We start from the raw sequence: 19,942 nt of genomic DNA on the forward strand, positions 1-19,942 counted from the left end.
AGGCTCCCCTGTCCCTGGGATTCTCCAGGCAAGAACACTGGAGTGGGTTGCCATTTCCTTCTCCAATGCATGAAAGTGAAAAGTGAAAGTGAAGTCGCTTAGTCGTGTCTGACTCTTAGCGACCCCATGGACTGCAGCCCACCAGGCTCCTCCGTGGACTGCAGCCCACTAGGCTCCTCTGTCCATGGGAGTTTCCAGGCAAGAGTACTGGATTGGGTTGCCAGTGCCTTCTCCAATTAAGTTGCTTCAGTTGTATCCAATTCTTTGTGACCCCATGGACTGTAGCCCACCAGGCTTCTCTGTCCATGGAATTCTCCAGGTAAGAATACTGAAGTGGATTGCCATGCCCTCCTCCAGGAGATCTTCCAGACCCTGGGATCGAACATGCATCTCCTGCATTTCAGGCAGATTCTTTACCACTGAGCCACCAGGGAAGCCCATATCAACTATAGTTCAATTTTAAAAAAGAAAAAGAATATTGCTAAAATACGTTAACCATCATCTGAGCCTTCAGTCAGTCATAATCTTTTTGGCAATAGTAATGTCAAAGATTACTGATCACAGATTAGCATAACAAAAGTAAAAATAATGAAAAATTTTGAAATATTGTGAGAATTACCAAAATGTGAGACAGAGACACAGAGTGAGCAAATCTGTTGGAAAAAGGGCACCAATAGACTTGCTCAATACAAAGTTGCCACAAATCTTCAATGAAGAAAAAAATCAATATCTGTAAATGACAGTAAGTTGAACCACAATAAAACAAGATATAGCTGTATATGCACTGTCCTGTTTCCCCCTGATTTTCTTTTTTGACGGGACGGACCCTATAGCATTCCAGGGCATAGGATATCCTTTTGAACCAATGTGGAAGTTTTGTTTCAGTTGAAGTCAATAGATATTTATTGTCTATTGGAACAAGGCAGACATCTAAATGAAGAGAATTTAAACACAGCTGCTGACCTATAGATGCATGAGGTCCAAGAAGGGCATAAGACACGTGTGCAATTCTACTGAAAGATGGAATGTGATAGTCACAGGAAGATGCTAATGACGTTGTGGAGGGAGAGGATCTGTCCAGTTGAGCAAGTCGGGAAAGTGGAAGTAGGAGGCATACTGTGCGATGTAGATGGGGGAGCAAAGGTGGGAGCTAATTTAACATAAGGTTTCTGTGTACTGTCAGATCAGATGGAATTAAGTAAATATATTGGTTCCATGTTAAAAGGGGTCTTAACACTGGGAAAATAGCTTGAAATTAATTTAGAAAAGAGTGATGAGCCTCAAAAGTGTTATATGTGAAAGTGACAAGACCTACCACATGCTTCAGGAGGCTGTGCTTGCAGTTTTGTATTGGATGAATTCTAGCAAGGGAGACAGTTAAATGCGGTAATTTAGCAGCCTTTTTAAAAAAAAATTATTTATTTGGCTGTCTCAGGTCTTAGTTATGACACAAGGGATCTCGATCTTTGTTGCGGCATGCTGGATCTTTAGTTGTGGCAGGTGAACTGTTAGTTACGGCATGTGGGATCTAGTTCCCTGAGCAGGGATCGAACCCAGGCCCCCTGCATTGGGAGAGGGGGAGTCTTAGCCACTGGACCACCAGGGAAGTCCCAGAGCAACCTTTTGTCTTTGTTTGATATTTGCCTCTCTTTAGGTGGACTCGTGACAATTATTATTTTCTTGGGGAAAAAATGCTCTGAATTTTCAATAATGACTGCATGTATCCACTAATATATTTATTGAATATTTGCCATCTTACAATTAGTAGCCTTACAGCAAGATGCCAAGTGCAGTTCCTAATTTCCAGGTCTGTTTGGGGGCAGGTTTTGATAAGCTTCCCTTGTGGCTCAACTGGTAAAAAATCCGCCTGTAATGTGGGAGACCTGGGTTCAATCCCTAGGTTGGAAATTCCCCTGGAGAAGGGAAAGGCTACCCACTCCAGTATCCTGGGCTGGAGAATTCCGTGGACTGTATTGTCCATTGGGTCACAAAGAGGTGGACACAACTGAGTGACTTTCACTTTGATAAAGGCTTCTCTTCACAGAGAAGGCAGTTCTTCAGCTGCATCTCGGAGAACAAAGCGAAGGAGTTGGAAGCAGCAGAGTAACATGTGAGTTGGCTACATGGTGTGGCCAAGAGGCAGGTGAGGACGTGATGTGGGTACCCAGCTCCAGGCTGTTCACATGATTGGAGTGTTGGGTGTGAGGCCAATGCGGGGGTTGAGGCAGGAGAGGCAGAGCCAGACTACAGAGGGAGCTTGAGACTAACTCGAAGGCAATGGAAATCTACTGAATTATTTTAAACAAGCACAGGAGCCTGTTTAAATACAAACAATCAGATTTGTGTTTCAGATTGGAGATAAATGGAGGGAAGAGATGTGGGAGGTAGTTCCCATGGTCCCAGTAAGGCCTACATAAGGCTATAGAATTAGAGATGAAGAGCAGAGAGAGAGAATGAAAAGATACATAGGAGTTGAGTGATTTAACCATATACTGAGTGAGATGTGAACTCATTTTATTATCTATAAATGGCTCTTGCCTCGTTGACAGGGTTGGTAGGTGGAGGAGTCAGCTTGAGAAGGAAATACTCCAAAGGTAGCTGGGAGAAAGAGGCAGTGGGAAGACCCCAAGTGTCAGTTTCATCCATTCCCCTAAGAATCCCTGGCTTATAAATATGTATACCTGTCTTTTTTTTTTTTTTTTTTTCCCAGGAATAGTGAGCCTAGGTATCTGTTTTAGATACATGGAAGTAGTTTTGTATTTCATTTAATACAGTAAATAAATACTGTTCTGCCAGCATCTGGTAGGTACATTTAACACTTTCTTAGTTGGGTGAGTACTGTAGGGTCTTGATTGTCTCATTGGCCTTAAGGCCCCACCCCTTAGAAGCAGTCATACTTATCGGATCTTTACCCTTTGGCATCTATTCAAAGGTTGGATCCCTTGGAGGAAATGAGAAGGATTGGAATGCTGGGGTGTCAGTATGAGGTGTGGCTTTTGTTGTTGGCCATCGACTCATACTTTTGTGAGATAATGGGAAGGGTATGAAGGATTTTTTGAGTCTACTGGGTCAAGTCATTTTCCTTGACGCTTCTGAAATGCTGATGTGTCTATATATGGAACCATTGCTGACCTGAGGGAGACTCCTTATGGTAGCATACCCCATTTTCTATTGCTAATAGAACAGGCTGAGCCTTTGGGATGGGATGGAGGTCCTCAGAGTGAGGACTGTGGTGATAAAGCTTGTGGTGATATTTGCCAGCATGCTCAACTTGACACAGGCTTCCCTGGTATCTCAGGGGTTAAAGAATCTACCTGCAATGCAGGAGACACAGGGTTTGTGGGTTTGATCCCTGGGTCAGGAAGATTCCCTGGAGAATGAAATGGCAACCCACTCCAGTATTCTTGCCTGAAAACTCCCACGGACAGAGGAGCCTGGCGGGTTACAGTTCAAAGAGTAGCAAAGAGTTGGACATGACTGAGCGACTAAAGAACATACACTCAATGAGACACATCTAACTGGTGGGGAAGTCTAAGTTTTTTGTGTTTCCAGTAAGCAAATGTGATTAAGGTTTTGGAATTGGAAATTGTACTGAATAAACATGTTTTGGGGGCAGAATTCATTGCTTGCAGAAGACTCCTTTTGCCAATTAATTATACAATTCAGTGATTTTCAAAAAACTTTTCTAAACATTTTTTCCTTTGACTAATATTTTAATATAGATAAAATTTCAAGATGCCTTCTTTGCAACATCATTTATCTTTTTCCAATTTCATTTCCTTTTCAGATACTATCAGATGCGACACAGCCTCTTGAAAGTCAGAATTTTTCTCCTGTGGTGCGAGATGTAAGTTATGAGAAGTATTTCTTTCCATGAATGTATTTTTTCCACACCTTCCTTGATCCCTTTTCCTCTTTCCCTCCCTGTCTTTCTCCCTCTCTGTCACTCTCTCTTTTCTCTGTTAGTCATGAGCCCATGATTGCGGGACTAAATGTGCTGACTAAAGAATTGTCTTGTATCATATATATTCAGGCAGTGATTGCATCTAATGGCATGCTGTCTAACAAGTATAAATATATCCAGAAACTCCGAGAGAACAGGTAAGCATCATTTACAACCTCTTGTTTAATACGTTTATTCTTGGATCTCATGAGTATTTTTTAAATGCTTCCATATGAGTTCTTGATGCTAGGATTATGCAATATGTATTTTTTTAATGGCTGTAAATATTAGGAATTTCAAATGAAGTGACTGGCTGAAACCAATGTGAATTATTTTCCTTTGAACAGTATTGTAGCATCATTTTGGCTTCCTAATATCCATGTAGACTTGTGTGTAGATAAGCAAAACTTCAAAAGCTCTGTCCCTGTTCTTTCTCTAGCATTTTGCATATTGTAATGTCTCAACTATTCTCTCAAAGGAAAATGAGCAAGCTAACCCTTTCCTTGGCACGTTCAGATTGATTTCTAGTTGAGGATTTGGATTCTCTTTTGCTTAGGATAATATATAGCAAACTGGACTCTTGGTTAGCAATTAAGAAAAGTACTGAAAAAAGAAAATGGTGAGAGGTCAGTTTTCCTTGGGGTTCTTATTAGGAGGAAAGTGTCAAAAAGTAATGAGACAAATCCACTGGAGAGAACAGTTCTCTTAGGAAGATACTTAGCTAAGGCCTTGGTTTCCATAATTGGCGTTACTACTCAAAATTGGAAACACAGACACTGACATTGGAATGTTCTGGTCTCCAGCTGGTTGTACTTGGTCTGTGTTTATGCCTGCTCTATTGGTCCATTCACATTTAACAAAATGACCCATGCATTGAATTCTCAGGAGAAGCCAGAGTGGGAAAATTAGAAACTAACTGCCTGATCTTCTCTCTGTTATTCCACCTATAAGAAGTAAATAAAAGATCAAGTATTATTGTTATGCCTTTTCTATGTGTGTTTGTTAGCTTATACTTACTTTTGTGTGTTAGTGAAATATTCTGGCATGAAACCAGGGGTATATAATTTTTTTTTTTTAATGAAAAAGCAATTGGTTTATAGAACTCCATAGGTGAGTGTCTTCTAGGGGAAACTTCATATATTTGTTTTTCATAGTTTTGTTTATCTTTGGATTTTCATTCTGATGATCTCTTTCTTGCATGACTAACATGTCTATGACATGTCTAACATGACTAGTCCCTCTTTATACACCATATTCCATGTAGCAGCAAGTGTGACTGCTAGGACTTCCTGCCTTCCTTCCCAGGTAGAATCTTGTGCCAAGAGATTGAAAATGAAGATTGCATTTTGGAAGGAAATTAGAATTTCCTTGAATCCCTGCCTTATTGTTTTGTTCTCTTTATTCCTTGTCCTGTGCTTAGTCGCTCAGTTGTGTCCGATTCTTTACAACCCCATGGACTGTACCTTGCCAGGCTTCTCCATTCATGGGGATTCTCCAAGCAAGAATGCCGGAATGGGTTGCCATGCACTCCTCCAAGGGATCTTCCTGACCCAGGTCTCCCACATTGCAGGCAATTCTTTTACCGTCTGAGCCACCAGGGAAGCCCCTTTATTTAGCACAGTAATTATTAACCAGGAGTGTGGGGTTGCTGATGGGGCAGATAATATTAATATCTAGAAATGTTTTTAAAAATGTATTTTGAACATTTTCTTTTTAGAGATCAAAATAATGTGTTTCATATTCCCAAACTACAGAAGATGTTATTAGAAAGGATCTATAATAGCCAATAATAGTGCTTCCTTCTGGGAGATGAAATGGGATAGAGGTGGAAGTTAAATGAAAGCTCCCATCATCAGTGATAGGAGTGTCGGGGGTGAAGAGGGGTGGGAGAATTTTATATTTACATTTATTTTTATTTACTTATAATTAATGAAATTAAGTGAAATTAAATTAAGGTTAAAGCTTGAGAGACATCCTAGCCTAAAAGATTCCAGCAACAGAGCCTTCTGCTTAAGTCTCTGGCACCAAACCATTTCCATGGTTTTGTATTGATATCTGGGAATTTGATTCAGAAGACTTTTAATGAGTATCTTTAAGACAGAATTCAATGAGCAATAGTGGGCTTATAAAGATGGAGAAGACTTAGTCACTATCTTGGAGGTCAGAGTTTGTACGAAAGACAAATCATTAACTGTCAGGCAAGTACAAATTCCAACAACAGAGAAATTCAAGAATTAGAGTTCTGCCTAGTGATTCATCTTAGGTTTCTACATTTAACCCATTCCATTTGTGATTTCAAGATTATAGTTTTAGAAAGAGACTCACAAACTTAGAAAATGAACATTCAGTTTCCCAAAGGGAAGGGATAGTTAGGGAACTTGGGAAGGTCATGTACACATTGATATATTCAAAAGGGATAACCAACAAAACCAACAAAGACCTACTGTGTAGTACATGGAACTCTGCTCAATGTTATGTGGCAGCCTGGATGGGAGAAGGGTTTGGGGGAGAATGGATACATGTATATGTATAGCTGAGTTTCTTCATTGTTCACCTGAAACTATCACAACATTGGTTTTTCTTTTTCTTTTTTTTTTTATCACAACGTTGTTAATCAGCTATATCCCAATACAAAATAAAAAGTTTAGAGTTTGAAAAAAAAAAAAGAGAAACAAAATAATGGTTTTCACTGGTTTCAAGTGACCTGAAAGATAAATCACAAGACTGTGTCTAATATGGATAATAACTTCTTGCTCAGATTGTAGTATCCTCAGATTGTTGTGAGGGGTAAATAGGTTTCTGATAAAAGGCCCCTAGCATGATTTTGAATCAATGTCCTCCCCCAGAAGGATAAAGTGTGAGACCAAGTGACTCAGTTATGAACAGCCAGGCATTGGCCCAGCACTTCTACCTCACTAGTGGTACTGGGAATTCACACCTATCAAAGATGTCTGGATCTATTGTTCATTATATGGGATATAAAATAATTAATGTAAATGTTGGTATTGGGAACTCCTGATGAGATTCTTATTGTAAGAAATGTGGGGGGAAAATGATTGCTTCACAGTCTAAGTTTTATTTATTTATTTAATATAAATTTATTTATTTTAATTGGAGGCTAATTACTTTACAGCATTGTATTGGTTTTGGCATATACATTGACATGAATCTGTCATGGGTGTACATGTGTTCCCCATCCTGAAACCCCCTCCCACCTCCCTCCCCGTACCATCCCTCTGCGTCGTCCCAGTGCACCAGCTCCGAGCATCCTGTATCATGCATCGAACCTGGACTGGTAATTCGTTTCACATATGATAATATACATGTTTCAATGCCATTCTCCCAAACCATCCCACCCTCGCCCTCTCCCACAGAGTCCAAAAGACTGTTCTATACATCTGTGTCTCTTTTGCTATCTTGCATACAGGGTTATCATTACCATCTTTCTAAATTCCATATTATGCATTAGTATACTGTATTGGTGTTTTTCTTTCTGGCTTACTTCACTCTGTATAATAGGCTCCAGTTTCATCCACCTCATTAGAACTGATTCAAATGTATTCTTTTTAATGGCTGAGTAATACTCCATTGTGTATATGTACCACAGCTTTCTTATCCATTCGTCTGCTGATGGACATCTAGGTTGCTTCCATGTCCTGGCTATTATAAACAGTGTTGTGATGAACATTGGGGTACACGTGTCTCTTTCAATTCTGGTTTCCTCAGTGTGTATACCCAGAAGTGGGATTGCTGGGCTGTATGGCAGTTCTATTTGCAGTTTTCAAAGGAATCGCCACACTGTTATCCATAGTGGTTATACTAGTTTGCATTCCCACCAACAGTGTAAGAGGGTTCCCTTTTCTCCATACCCTCTCCAGCATTTATTGCTTGTAGACTTTTGGATAGCAGCCATTCTGATTGGCGTGAAATGGTACCTCACTGTGGTTTTGATTTGCATTTCTCTGATAATGAGTGATGTTGAGCATCTTTTCATGTGTTTGTTAGCCATCTGTATGTCTTCTTTGGAGAAATATCTGTTTAGTTCTTTGACCCATTTTTTTGATTGGGTCATTTATTTTTCTGGAGTTGAGCTGCAGGAGTTGCTTGTATATTTTTGAGATTAATTCTTTGTCAGTTGCTTCATTTGCTGTTATTTTCTCCCATTCTGAAGGCTGTCTTTTCACCTTGCTTATAGTTTCCTTTGTTGTACAGAAGCTTTTAATTTTAATTTTGGCCCCATTTGTTTATTTTTGCTTTTATTTCCAATATTCTGGGAGGTGGGTCATAGAGGATCTTGCTGTGATTTATGTCGGAGAGTGTTTTGCCTATGTTCTCCTCTAGGAGTGTTATAGTTTCTGGTCTATCATTTAGACCTTCAATCCATTTTGAGTTTATTTTTGTGTATGGTGTCAGAAAGTGTTCTAGTTTCATTCCTTTACAAGTGGTTGACCAGTTTTCCAAGCACCACTTGTTAAAGAGATTGTCTTTTCTCCATTGTATATTCTTGCCTCCTTTGTCAAAGATAAGGTGTCCATAGGTACCTGGATTTATCTCTGGGCTTTCTATTTTGTTCCATTGACCTGTATTTCTGTCTTTGTGCCAGTACCACACTGTCTTGATGACTGTGGCTTTGTAGTAGAGCCTGAAGTAAGGCAGGTTGATTCCTCCAGTTCCATTCTTCTTTCTCAAGATTGCTTTGCTTCTTCAAGTTTTTTTTGTATTTCCATATAAATTGTGAAATTATTTGTTCTAGCTCTGTGAAAAATACTGTTGGTAGCTTGATAGGGATTGCATTGAATCTATAGATTACTTTGGGTAGTATACTCATTTTCACTATATTGATTCTTCCGATCCATGAACACGGTGTATCTCTCCATCTATTAGTGTCCTCTTTGATTTCTTTCACCAGTGTTTTATAGTTTTCTATATATAGGTCTTTAGTTTCTTTAGGTAGATATATTCCTAAGTATTTTATTCTTTTCGTTGCAATGGTGAATGGAATTGTTTCCTTAATTTCTCTTTCTATTTTCTCATTATTAGTGTATAGGAATGCAAGGGATTTCTGTGCATTGATTTTATATCCTGCAACTTTACTATATTCATTGATTAACTCTAGTAATTTCCTGGTGGAGTCTTTAGGGTTTCCTATATGGCAGAAAGTGAAGAGGAACTAAAAAGCCTCTTGATGAAAGTGAAAGAGGAGACTGAAAAAGTTGGCTTAAAGCTCAACATTCAGAAAACTAAGATCATGGCATCTGGTCCCATCACTTCTTGGCAAATAGTTGGGGAAATAGTGTAAACAGTGTCAGACTTTATTTTTTTGGGTTCCAAAATCACTGCAGATGGTGATTGCAGCCATGAAATTAAAAGACTCTTACTCCTTGGAAGGAAAGTTATGACCAACCTAGATAGCATATTCAAAAGCAAAGACATTATTTTGCCAACAAAGGTCTATCTGTTCAAGGCTTTGGTTTTTCCAGTAGTCATGTACAGATGTGAGAGTTGGACTGTGAAGAAAGTTGAGTGCCAAAGAATTGATGCTTTTCAACTGTGGTGTTGGAGAAGACTCTTGAGAGTCCCTTGGACTGCAAGGAGATCCAACCAGTGCATTCTAAAGGAGATCAGTCCTGGGTGTCCTTTGGAAGGACTGATGCTAAAGCTGAAACTCCAATACTTTGGCCACCCCATGCAAAGAGTTGACTCACCGGAAAAGACTCTGATGCTGGGTGGGATTGGGAGCAGGAGGAGAAGGGGACGACAGAGGATGAGAATGGCTGGATGGCATCACCGACTCAATGGATGTGAGTCTGAGTCAACTCCAGGAGTTGGTGATGAACAGGGAGGCCTGGCGTGCTGCAATTCATGGGGTCGCAAAGAGTTGGACATGACTGAGTGACTGAACTGAACTGAACTGATATAGAGGATCACATCATCTGCAAACAGTGAGAGTTTTACTTCTTCTTTTCCAATTTGGATTCCTTTTATTTCCTTTTCTGCTCTGATTGCTGTGGCCAAAACTTCCAAAACTATGTTGAATAGTAGTGGTGAGAGGAGGCACCCTTGTCTTGTTCCTGACTTTAGGGGAAATGCTTTCAATTTTTCACCATTAAGGATAATGTTTGCTGTGGGTTTGTCATGTACAGCTTTTATTATGTTGAGGTATGTTCCTTCTATTCCTGCTTTCTGGAGGGGTATTTTTTTTTTTATCATAAATGGATGTTGAATTTTGTCATAGGCTTTCTCTGCATCTATTGAGATGATCATATAGCTTTTATTTTTCAATTTGTTAATGTGGTGTATTACATTGATTGATTTGCAGATATTGAAGAATCCTTGCCCACTTGGTCATGATGTATGATCTTTTTAATGTGTTGGCTTCTGATTGCTAGAATTTTGTTAAGGATTTTTGCATCTATGTTCATCAGTGATATTGGCCTGTTGTTTTCTTTTTTTGTGGCATCTTTGTCAGGTTTTGGTATTAGGGTGATGGTGGCCTCATAGAATGAGTTTGGAAGTTTACCTTCCTCTGCAATTTTCTGGAAGAGTTTGAGTAGGATAGGTGTTAGCTCTTCTCTAAATTTTTGGTATAATTTAGCTGTTAAGCCGTCTGAACCTGGGCTTTTGTTTGCTGGAAGATTTCTGATTACAATTTCAATTTCCATGCTTGTGATGGATCTGTTAAGATTTTCTACTTCTTCCTGGTTCAGTTTTGGAAAGTTGTACTTTTCTAAGAATTTGTCCATTTCTTCCACGTTGTCCATTTTATTGGCATATAATTGCTGACAGTAATTTCTTATGATCCTTTGTATTTCTGTGTTGTCTGTTGTGATCTCTCCATTTTCATTTCTAGTTTTATTGACTTGATTTTTCTCCCTTTGTTTCTTGATGAGTCTGGCTAATGGTTTGCCAATTTTATTTATCCTGTCAAAGAACCAGCTTTTGGCTTTGTTGATTTTTACTATGGTCTCTTTTGTTTCTTTTGCATTTATATCTGCCCTAAGTTTTAATATTTATTTCCTTCTACTAACCCTGGGGTTCTTCATTTCTTCCTTTTCTAGTTGCTTTAGGTGTAGAGTTAAGTTATTTATTTGACTTTTTTCTTGTTTCTTGAGGGATGCCTGTATTGCTATGAACCTTCCCTTTAGCACTGCTTTTACAGTGTCCCACAGGTTTTGGGTTGTTGTGTTTTCATTTTCATTCATTTCTATGCATATTTTGATTTATTTTTTGATTTCTTCTGTGATTTGTTGGTTATTCAGCAGTGTGTTGTTCAGCCTCCATATGTTGGAATTTTTACTAGTTTTTCTCTTGTAATTGAGATCTAATCTTACTGCATTATGGTCAGAAAAGATGCTTGGAATGATTTCAAATTTTTTTTAATTTACCAAGGCTAGATTTATGGCCCAGGATGTGATCTATCCTGGAGAAGGTTCTGTGTGCACTTGAGAAAAAGGTGAAATTCATTGTTTTGGGGTGAAATGTCCTATAGATATCAATTAGGTCTCACTGGTCTACTGTATCATTTAAAGTTTGTGTTTCCTTGTTAATTTTCTGTTTAGTTCATCTATCCATAGGTGTGAGTGGGGTATTAAAGTCTCCCACTATTATTGTGTTATTGTTAATTTCCCCTTTCATACTTTTAGCATTTGTCTTACATATTGCGGTGCTCCTATGTTGGGTGCATATATATTTATAATTGTTATATCCTCTTGGATTGATCCTTTGATCATTATGTAGTGTCCTTCTTTGTCTCTTTTCACAGCCTTTGTTTTAAAGCCTATTTTATCTGATATGAGTATTACTACTCCTGCTTTCTTTTGGTCTCTATTTGCATGGAATATCTTTTTCCAGCCCTTCACTTTCAGTCTGTATGTGTCCCTTGTTTCGAGGAGGGTCTCTTGTAGACAACATATATAGGGGTCTTGTTTTTGTGTCCATTCAGCCAGTCTTTGTCTTTTGGTTGGGGAATTCAACCCATTTACGTTTAAGGTAATTATTGATAAGTATGATCCCGTTGCCATTTACTTTATTGTTTGGGTTCGAGTTTATATACCCTTTCTGTGTTCCCTGTCTAGAGAAGATCCTTTAGCATTTGTTGGAGAGTTGGTTTGGTGGTGCTGAATTCTCTCAGCTTTTGCTTGTCTGTAATGCTTTTGATTTTTCTTCATATTTGAATGAGATCCTTCTAGGTACAGTAACCTGGGCTGTAGGTTATTTTCTTTCATCACTTTAAGTATGTCCTGCCATTCCTTTCTGGCCTTAAGAGTTTCTACTGAAAGATCAGCTGTTATCCTTATGGGAATCCCCTTGTGTGTTATTTGTTGTCTTTCCCTTGCTGCTTTTAATATTTGTTCTTTGTGTTTGATCTTTGTTAATTTGATTAATATGTGTCTTGTGGTGTTTTGGCTTGGGTTTATCCTGTTTGGGACTCTCTGGGTTTCTTGGACTTGGGTGATTATTTCCTTCCCCATTTTAGGGAAGTTTTCAACTATTATCTCCTCAAGTATTTTGTCATGGTCTTTCTTTTTGTCTTCTTCTTCTGGGACTCCTCTGATTCGAATGTTGGGGTGTTTAACATTGTCCCAGAGGTCTCTGTCCTCATTTCTTTTAATTCATTTTTCTTTTTTACTCTCTATTTCATTTATTTCTATCTATCTGCTACCTCACTTATCCTATCTTCTGCCTCTGTTATTCTACTGTTGGTTCCCTCCAGAGTGTTTTTGATCTCATTTATTGCATTATTCATTATATATTTACTCTTTTTGATTTCTTCTAGGTCCTTGTTAAACCTTTCTTGCATCTTCTCAACCCTTGTCTCTAATCTATTTATCTGTAACTCCATTTTGTTTTCAAGATTTTGGATCATTTTCACTATCATTATTTGGAATTCTTTATCAGGTAGATTCCCTATCTCTTCTTCTTTTGCTTGCTTTGGTGGGCATTTATTCTGTTCCTTTACCTGCTGGGTATTTCTCTGCCTCGTCATCTTGTTTATATTGCTGCGTTTGGGATGGCCTTTCAGTATTCTGGCAGTTTGTGGAGTTCTCTTTTTTGTGGAGTTTCCTCTTGGTGGGTGGGCTTGGATGGGTGGCTTGTCAAGGTTTCCTGGTTAGGGAAGCTTGTGTCAGTGTTCTGGTGGGTGGAGCTGGATATCTTCTTTCTGGAGTGCAATGAAGTGTCCAGTAATGAGCTATGAGATGTCAATGGGTTTGGAGTGACTTTGGGCAGCCTGTATATTGAAGCTCAGGGCTAGGTTCCTGTGTTGCTGGAGAATTTGTGTGGTATGTCTTGCTCTTGTTGGCCCTTGGGTGGTGCTTGGTTTCAGTGTAGGTATGGAGGCATTTGATGAGCTCCTATTGATTAATGTTCCCTGGAGTCAGGAGTTGTCTGGTGTTCTCAGGATTTGGACTTAACCCTCCTGCCTCTGGTTTTCAGTCTTATTCTTACAATAGCCTCAAGACTTCTCCATCTGTCACTTCCAAGGTGGTTCCCTCTGATTTAGCTTCTTCTGTTTGCTGGTCTCTTCAGTGTTTAATTTCCGCCCTGACACAAGGGGGCGGTGGTAGACACTTTTTTAGGCTCACTTGTTCAGTCGTGCTGTGGGGAGGGAGGGATGCTGCAAACAAATAACACTGGTATGTGTGGGGAGTGCTCTTCCAGTCTCGGCCACACTGGGTCTGCCCCCACTCACGGTGTCTATGCTTTCCCTGTCTACACTGCTTAGGCTCTAGGTTGCTCTGCCAGGAACTGTCTGAGGCTGGCCCTGGGTTGTATGCACTTCCCAGGTCTAAGCTGCTCAGGTTCAGGAACTCGGGTAGTCCTCAAAGGCGCAGACGTGGTTGGGCCTGAGTTTTGTGCCCTTCCCAGGTCCAAGCAGCTCAGGTGAACAGGTGTTTGGCGAGTGCGGTTGCTGTGACTTATTGCCTCTCCTGTCCCTGCTGCTCGGTTTTCTGGGTGTACAACTGGTGCACCTTCTCAGGTGAATGTCGACTGTCCAGAATCCCAAGAAGTCTTGATTAGCAACGAAGACTGCTTGCAGTTTGGTAAATGATGCCTCTCTGGGGCTGCAATTGCCCCCTTCTGGCTTTGGCTGCCCTTGCCTGCCTGTCTCCAGTGGGGGATGGGCCGGTCCGCAGCCGGCTAGCTCTGCTCAGTCCTTTGTTCTGTGAGCGGGCCTGACAGTGTCTTAGGTTAGGGCTTTTCCCGGATTAGCTATCCCACAGTCTGGTTTGCTATCTCAAGTTAGTTCCCTCAGATTGCCCTTGGGGCATTCAGGCCCAGTCCTTACTCTAAGCAATGCAGCCCGCACCTCCCTGCCCAGCCCCCACTTGCTAGTGGCGGATGCGGGCATCTGCGCTGCTTCTCTGCTGGAGAAGAGCAGTAACTTCTCTGGAGTTACTGTTGGGCACATAATCTGTGGGTTTTAATTATTTATCTATTTTTCCTCCTGGTTATGTTGCCCTCTGTGGTTCCAAGGCTCACCACAGACTCACCAGTGAGAGTGTTTCCTGGTGTTCGGAAACTTCTCTCTTTTTTAAGACTCCCTTCCCAGGACGGATCTCCGTCCCTACCTTTTTTGTCTCTCTTTTTATCATTTATATTTTTTCCTACCTCCTTTTGAAGACAATGGGCTGTGTTTCTGGGTGCTTGATGTCCTCTGCTGGCATTCAGAAGTTGTTTTGTGGAATTTACTCAGCGTTCAAATGTTCTTTTGATGAATTTGTGGGGCAGAAAGTGATCTCCACGTCCTATTCCTCCGCCACCTTAGGACCGCCTCTGGACTGCCTCCTGCTTCACAGTCTAAGTTTTAGTTTGGTTTGGGGACAGCAATGTTTTATTTAAAACTTTTTTTGTTAATATTTTCTCCCCTCCTTTTATTTATAGGGAACATGCTCAGTCACTTTCAATGGGCACCAAGAAAAAGGTCTTGGTTCTTGGATCTGGTTACGTTTCTGAGCCTGTATTGGAATACCTGTTGAGAGATGACAGTATTGAAATAACAGTAGGTAAATAAGCCCCGATTTTTAAAGAAGAAGAAGTAAAACTGATTTCAAAACATGTTACTCTGTGAATTTTAAATCACAGTCTTGTTTCTAAACTTCAAAAAATTATTTTTGGAGGTGTTAAAGTGTGTTTTACTCTCTGATTATTGAAAGGAAATCTAAAGCTTGGACTTTTTAATTCTTGAAACAGGTTCTGACATGAAGAATCAAATTGAACAATTAGGCAAGAAATATAATATTAATCCTGTTAGCCTGCACGTTGGTAAACAAGAAGAGAAGTTGAGCTCCTTGGTGGCAACACAGGATCTTGTCATCAGGTTAGTATGTAGCAAGAAATGATTGACATATGTTTCGTTGTTATTTTTTAGTTTCTCTCCTCTTCTGTCTTCTCCTTTCCCCTTCTCCCCCTATCCTTCCTTCCTGTCTCTTCTCCTTTTCTCTTCTCTCAGTAAACTTTTAAATTGAAGTGTGCATCTGGGAAAGTGCATAAATCAGAGCTAGGTAGTTTAATAAATGTTCACAAAGTGAACACATCATGTAACCATCACTCACATCAGAAACAGAATATAATAGCAGCCAAGAAGCACAAGGGTAGTCCCATCCTTCAAGGGTAAGCACTGTCCTGGCTTCTAACATAGAGATGCATTTCTGCTACTTTTCATTCTGTACAATCAAAATCTTTCAGTGTGCCCGCTTTTGTGGCTGCCTTCTTTCATTCAGTATTGTGACTGTGAGAGTCCTCTGTGGTGTTGTCTGTGACTGTAGTTTATTCTCTTTGCTGTGTAATGTTCCATTATGTGAATATACTATAATTATCCATTTGACTAGTGATGGATGTTTAGGTTGTTCCCAGAATTTGGCTATTATGAATTGTGCTGCTATGAACACTTTAGTCCTTGTCTTTTGGTTACCATATATATGCATTTCTGTTGGATATTTACCTAGAAGTGGAATTGCTGGGTCATGAGGCACTCATGAGTCATATTTTGGTGGCTATTTTAACCTTTGGACTTACAAAGCTTAAATTAGAGTGAGTAGATTCTTTAGCCCTGTGACCATTTTTAGCCTTAACGGAGAAACAGACCTTGAAATATATAATTTATTACTATCTAATACAAATACAGATCTAACTTCTAGATATAGGGCTACGGATATTAGATACTTCATTTTGAAATTACCAAAGTGATGAGAATAAGCTGTTTATTCCTAGAATATATTTTTTTCCTAGAAGACAGAAGGAACTTAAGCTGCTCTTTCATAATTATATCACTTTCATAGTTCCAACTCAAATGATATCTTTGGGAGAAGTTCTATGATGTCCTCCTTAAAAAAGATAGGGGGGCTTAGAAAACAGACACAATGAAAGGTAATACTAAGTGGAACTTTCACATTATGTCTTCATATAGGATCACTCTGAACACTCAAAAACATTATTCAATTTATAAAAATTTAATGTGCATTAATTATTTTTCAGTAAAAACTTATTAATAACCAATAGAACTTGTCTTTCAGGATATGATTATGAAAGCAAGCCCTTATTCAAAATGGAATATTGTAGCCTACTGATAAAGAGAATTTGTTTTGCCACACATAGGTACCTAAATATAAAATTGTTGTTTGATTAAAAAAAGAAAAGATAATAAAACACATTTTGAACAAAATTGAAAGCAAAATATGACAAAATCCTGGACACAGACAATAAGCTAATAGGTATAAATTTTAAAATTCATTGAACTTGTGACCTTTAATAAGATTTAACATTAGCAAAATCTGTTTTATATTTAATTTTTCTTAGTTGATTGAGTTTCTATGCTGAATAGTGGAAATGCTGTTAAACATTGCTATCCTGTAGTGTTTCTTAAATACCTTTTTATTTTTTAATTTGGAAAAAGAATGTTTTGATGTAAAATGTTAGGGGCTATCAAAGTAAAATGTATGGAGAATGTTTCACAAGATTTTGTAATAATATGTCAAATTCTCATGGTTGTATTTTGCAATTTTAGTTTTTAATGAGCTAATGAAAAGTCATAATTGAGTTTGATATATTACTTTGAGAATTAGATTTATATTTTGTCTATGTTTGCACAAGTGGTGGCATTTCCAACTATTTGGATTGAGTTATGTGCTGGTGAATAGATGCTCTCTTACATACATAACGAATTATGAATTCTAATCCCTTTGTCTTATATAGGCACCACCAGTCAAAGTCCTATCATTCTAGTTCTCAGCATGTTATTAGATTAGTGCTGATAATGCCAAAACTTTTCTTAGATCTTGATAAAATTTTGATCAGGCAAGTTTTCATTGTGAAGAATGTGACCAAAAAAAAAAAAAAAAATCTTCACTTAACCTTTAAGATGATGCCATGGAACATTTTCCGTTAATACTTTTCCAACAGAGTTTTGCAGATATTTGGTACATTGGCTTTTGAAGGGCTACTATATCAGTAACAATTATTTTTGATTAAAAAGCTGAAATACAGAGATAAAGAGTTTTCATATTGTCATTGGCAAGATATGTACATAATTCTGTTCTGCATGGTAATAAATCTAAGTAACAGTACTCTGTTCTGTTAACCTGAGGAGAGATAAGTGCCTGAGAGGTGATTTTATTGTCTGATTTTATGTGAAATACAGAAAATCTGAAATAAACAGGATGAATGTAACAAGAACAGCAATACACTATAATAATGTTTATAAGTTTGTATTTATATTTTCATTATACTGTGTAGATAGCTTTACCAAATAGGTAATAAGCTAGTAGAACGTATTGTTATGTGACTGATAGGATGCTTATTAGTACTTGGATAGAATATGAGTGGAGAAGGCAATGGCACCCCACTCCAGTACTCTTGCCTGGAAAATCCCATGGACGGAGGAGCCTGGGAGGCTGCAGTCCATGGGGTGGCTAAGAGTCGGACATGACTGAGCAACTTCACTTTCACTTTTCACTTTCCTGCATTGGAGAAGGAAATGGCAACCCACTCCAGTGTTCTTGCCTGGAGAATCCCAGGGACGGGGGAGCCTGGTGAGCTGCCGTCTATGGGGTCGCACAGAGTCGGACACGACTGAAGTGACTTAGCAGCAGCAGCAGCAGAATATGAATATACTAATATATATCAATATTTGTGGAAAGTCATTTTTTTGTGATTGTGTAGTCCCAGCACCAAAGTAAAATATCTGAGCGAGATGCTTAGAAAACAAAGTTGAGTTTTGAGTACAGTTTCAGTTTTTGCTCACCATATAGATTTTTAGGGCTTCTTAGGTGGTAAAGAACCCACCTGCCAATGCAGGAGACATAAGAGATGCGGGTGTCATCCCTGGGTGTGGAAGATCCCCTGGAGGAGGGCATGGCAACCCACTCCAGCATTCTTTTTTTTTTTTTTAATTTATCTGTTTTTTAAATTGAAGGATAATTGCTTTACAGAATTTTCTTGATTTCTGCCAAACATCATACTCCAGCATTCTTGCCTGGAGAGTCCTATGGACAAAGGAGCCTGGTGGGCTACAGTCCATAGCGTCGAAAGGAGTCAGACACGACTGAAGCAACGTAGCACGCGTGCATAAACTTTTAGCTGTTTTGATAGCTTTTACAACAATTAATACCCTTAAAACTCATTTCCTCCTCTGGCCTTGCTTGCTGCTGCTGCTGATGCTAAGTCGCTTCAGTTGTGTCTGACTCTGTGCAACCCCATAGACAGAAGCCCGCCGGGCTCTGCGGTCCCTGGGATTCTCCAGGCAAGAACACTGGAGTGGGTTGCCATTTCCTTCTCCAGTGCATGAAAGTGAAAAGTGAAAGTGAAGTCGCTCAGTCGTGTCCGACTCTTAGTGACCCCATGGACTGCAGCCTCCCAGGCTCCTCCGTCCATGGGATTTTCCAGGCAAGAGGACCGGAGTGGGTTGCCATCGCCTTCTCCTCTGGCTTTGCCTAGACTCTCCTTTTTAATGTAACATATATGCAGAGTACATCATGAGAAACACTGGACTGGAAGAAACACAAGCTGGAATCAAGATTGCTGGGAGAAATATCAATAACCTCAGATATGCAGATGACACCACCCTTATGGCAGAAAGTGAAGAGGAACTCAAAAGCCTCTTGATGAAAGTGAAAGTGGAGAGTGAAAAAGTTGGCTTAAAGCTCAACATTCAGAAAACGAAGATCATGGCATCCGGTCCCATCACTTCATGGGAAATAGATGGGGAAACAGTGGAAACAGTGTCAGACTTTATTTTTCTGGGCTCCAAAATCACTGCAGATGGTGACTGCAGCCATGAAATTAAAAGATGCTTACTCCTTGGAAGGAAAGTTATGACCAACCTAGATAGCATATTCAAAAGCAGAGACATTACTTTGCCAACAAAGGTTCATCTAGTCAAGGCTATGGTTTTTCCTGTGGTCATGTATGGATGTGAGAGTTGGACTGTGAAGAAGGCTGAGTGCTGAAGAATTGATGTTTTTGAACTGTGGTGTTGGAGAAGACTCTTGAGAGTCCCTTGGACTGCAAGGAGATCCAACCAGTCCATTCTGAAGGAGATCAGCCCTGGGATTTCTTTGGAAGGAATGATGCTGAAGCTGAAACTCCAGTACTTTGACCACCTCACGAGAAGAGTTGACTCATTGGAAAAGACTCTGATGCTGGGAGGGATTGGGGGCAAGAGGAGAAGGGGACGACAGATGAGATGGCTGGATGGCATCACTGACTCGATGCATGTGAGTCTGAGTGAACTCTGGGAGTTGGTGATGGACAGGGAGGCCTGGCGTGCTGTGATTCATGGGGTCTCAAAGAGTCGGACATGACTGAGCCACTGATCTGATCTGATCTGAATGGATTACCTTCAGAGAAGGCAATGGCAACCCACTCCAGTACTCTTGCCTGGAAAATCCCATGGACGGAGGAGCCTGGAAGGCTGAAGTCCATGGGGTAGCTAAGAGTCGTACATGACTGAGTGACTTCACTTTCACTTTTCACTTTCATGCATTGGAGAAGGAAATGGCA

General features: G+C 39.7%; 1 protein-coding gene across 4 annotated transcripts in view; it reads left to right on the forward strand.

Annotated features, from left to right (window-relative positions):
• AASS (aminoadipate-semialdehyde synthase) overlaps positions 1-19,942 on the forward strand; it is an 80,520-nt gene that overhangs the window by 32,161 nt on the left and 28,417 nt on the right. For all 4 annotated transcript variants that reach the window (XM_070369321.1, XM_070369322.1, XM_070369320.1 and 1 more), the window contains 4 exons: positions 3,788-3,847; positions 4,034-4,101; positions 14,828-14,949; positions 15,137-15,263. In XM_070369321.1, coding sequence (XP_070225422.1) covers positions 3,788-3,847; positions 4,034-4,101; positions 14,828-14,949; positions 15,137-15,263 — 377 coding nt within the window. The remainder of the gene's footprint in view (positions 1-3,787; positions 3,848-4,033; positions 4,102-14,827; positions 14,950-15,136; positions 15,264-19,942) is intronic.

Source organism: Bos mutus, chromosome 4 (assembly GCF_027580195.1).
Source record: "Bos mutus isolate GX-2022 chromosome 4, NWIPB_WYAK_1.1, whole genome shotgun sequence".
NCBI classification, from domain to species: domain Eukaryota; kingdom Metazoa; phylum Chordata; class Mammalia; order Artiodactyla; family Bovidae; genus Bos; species Bos mutus.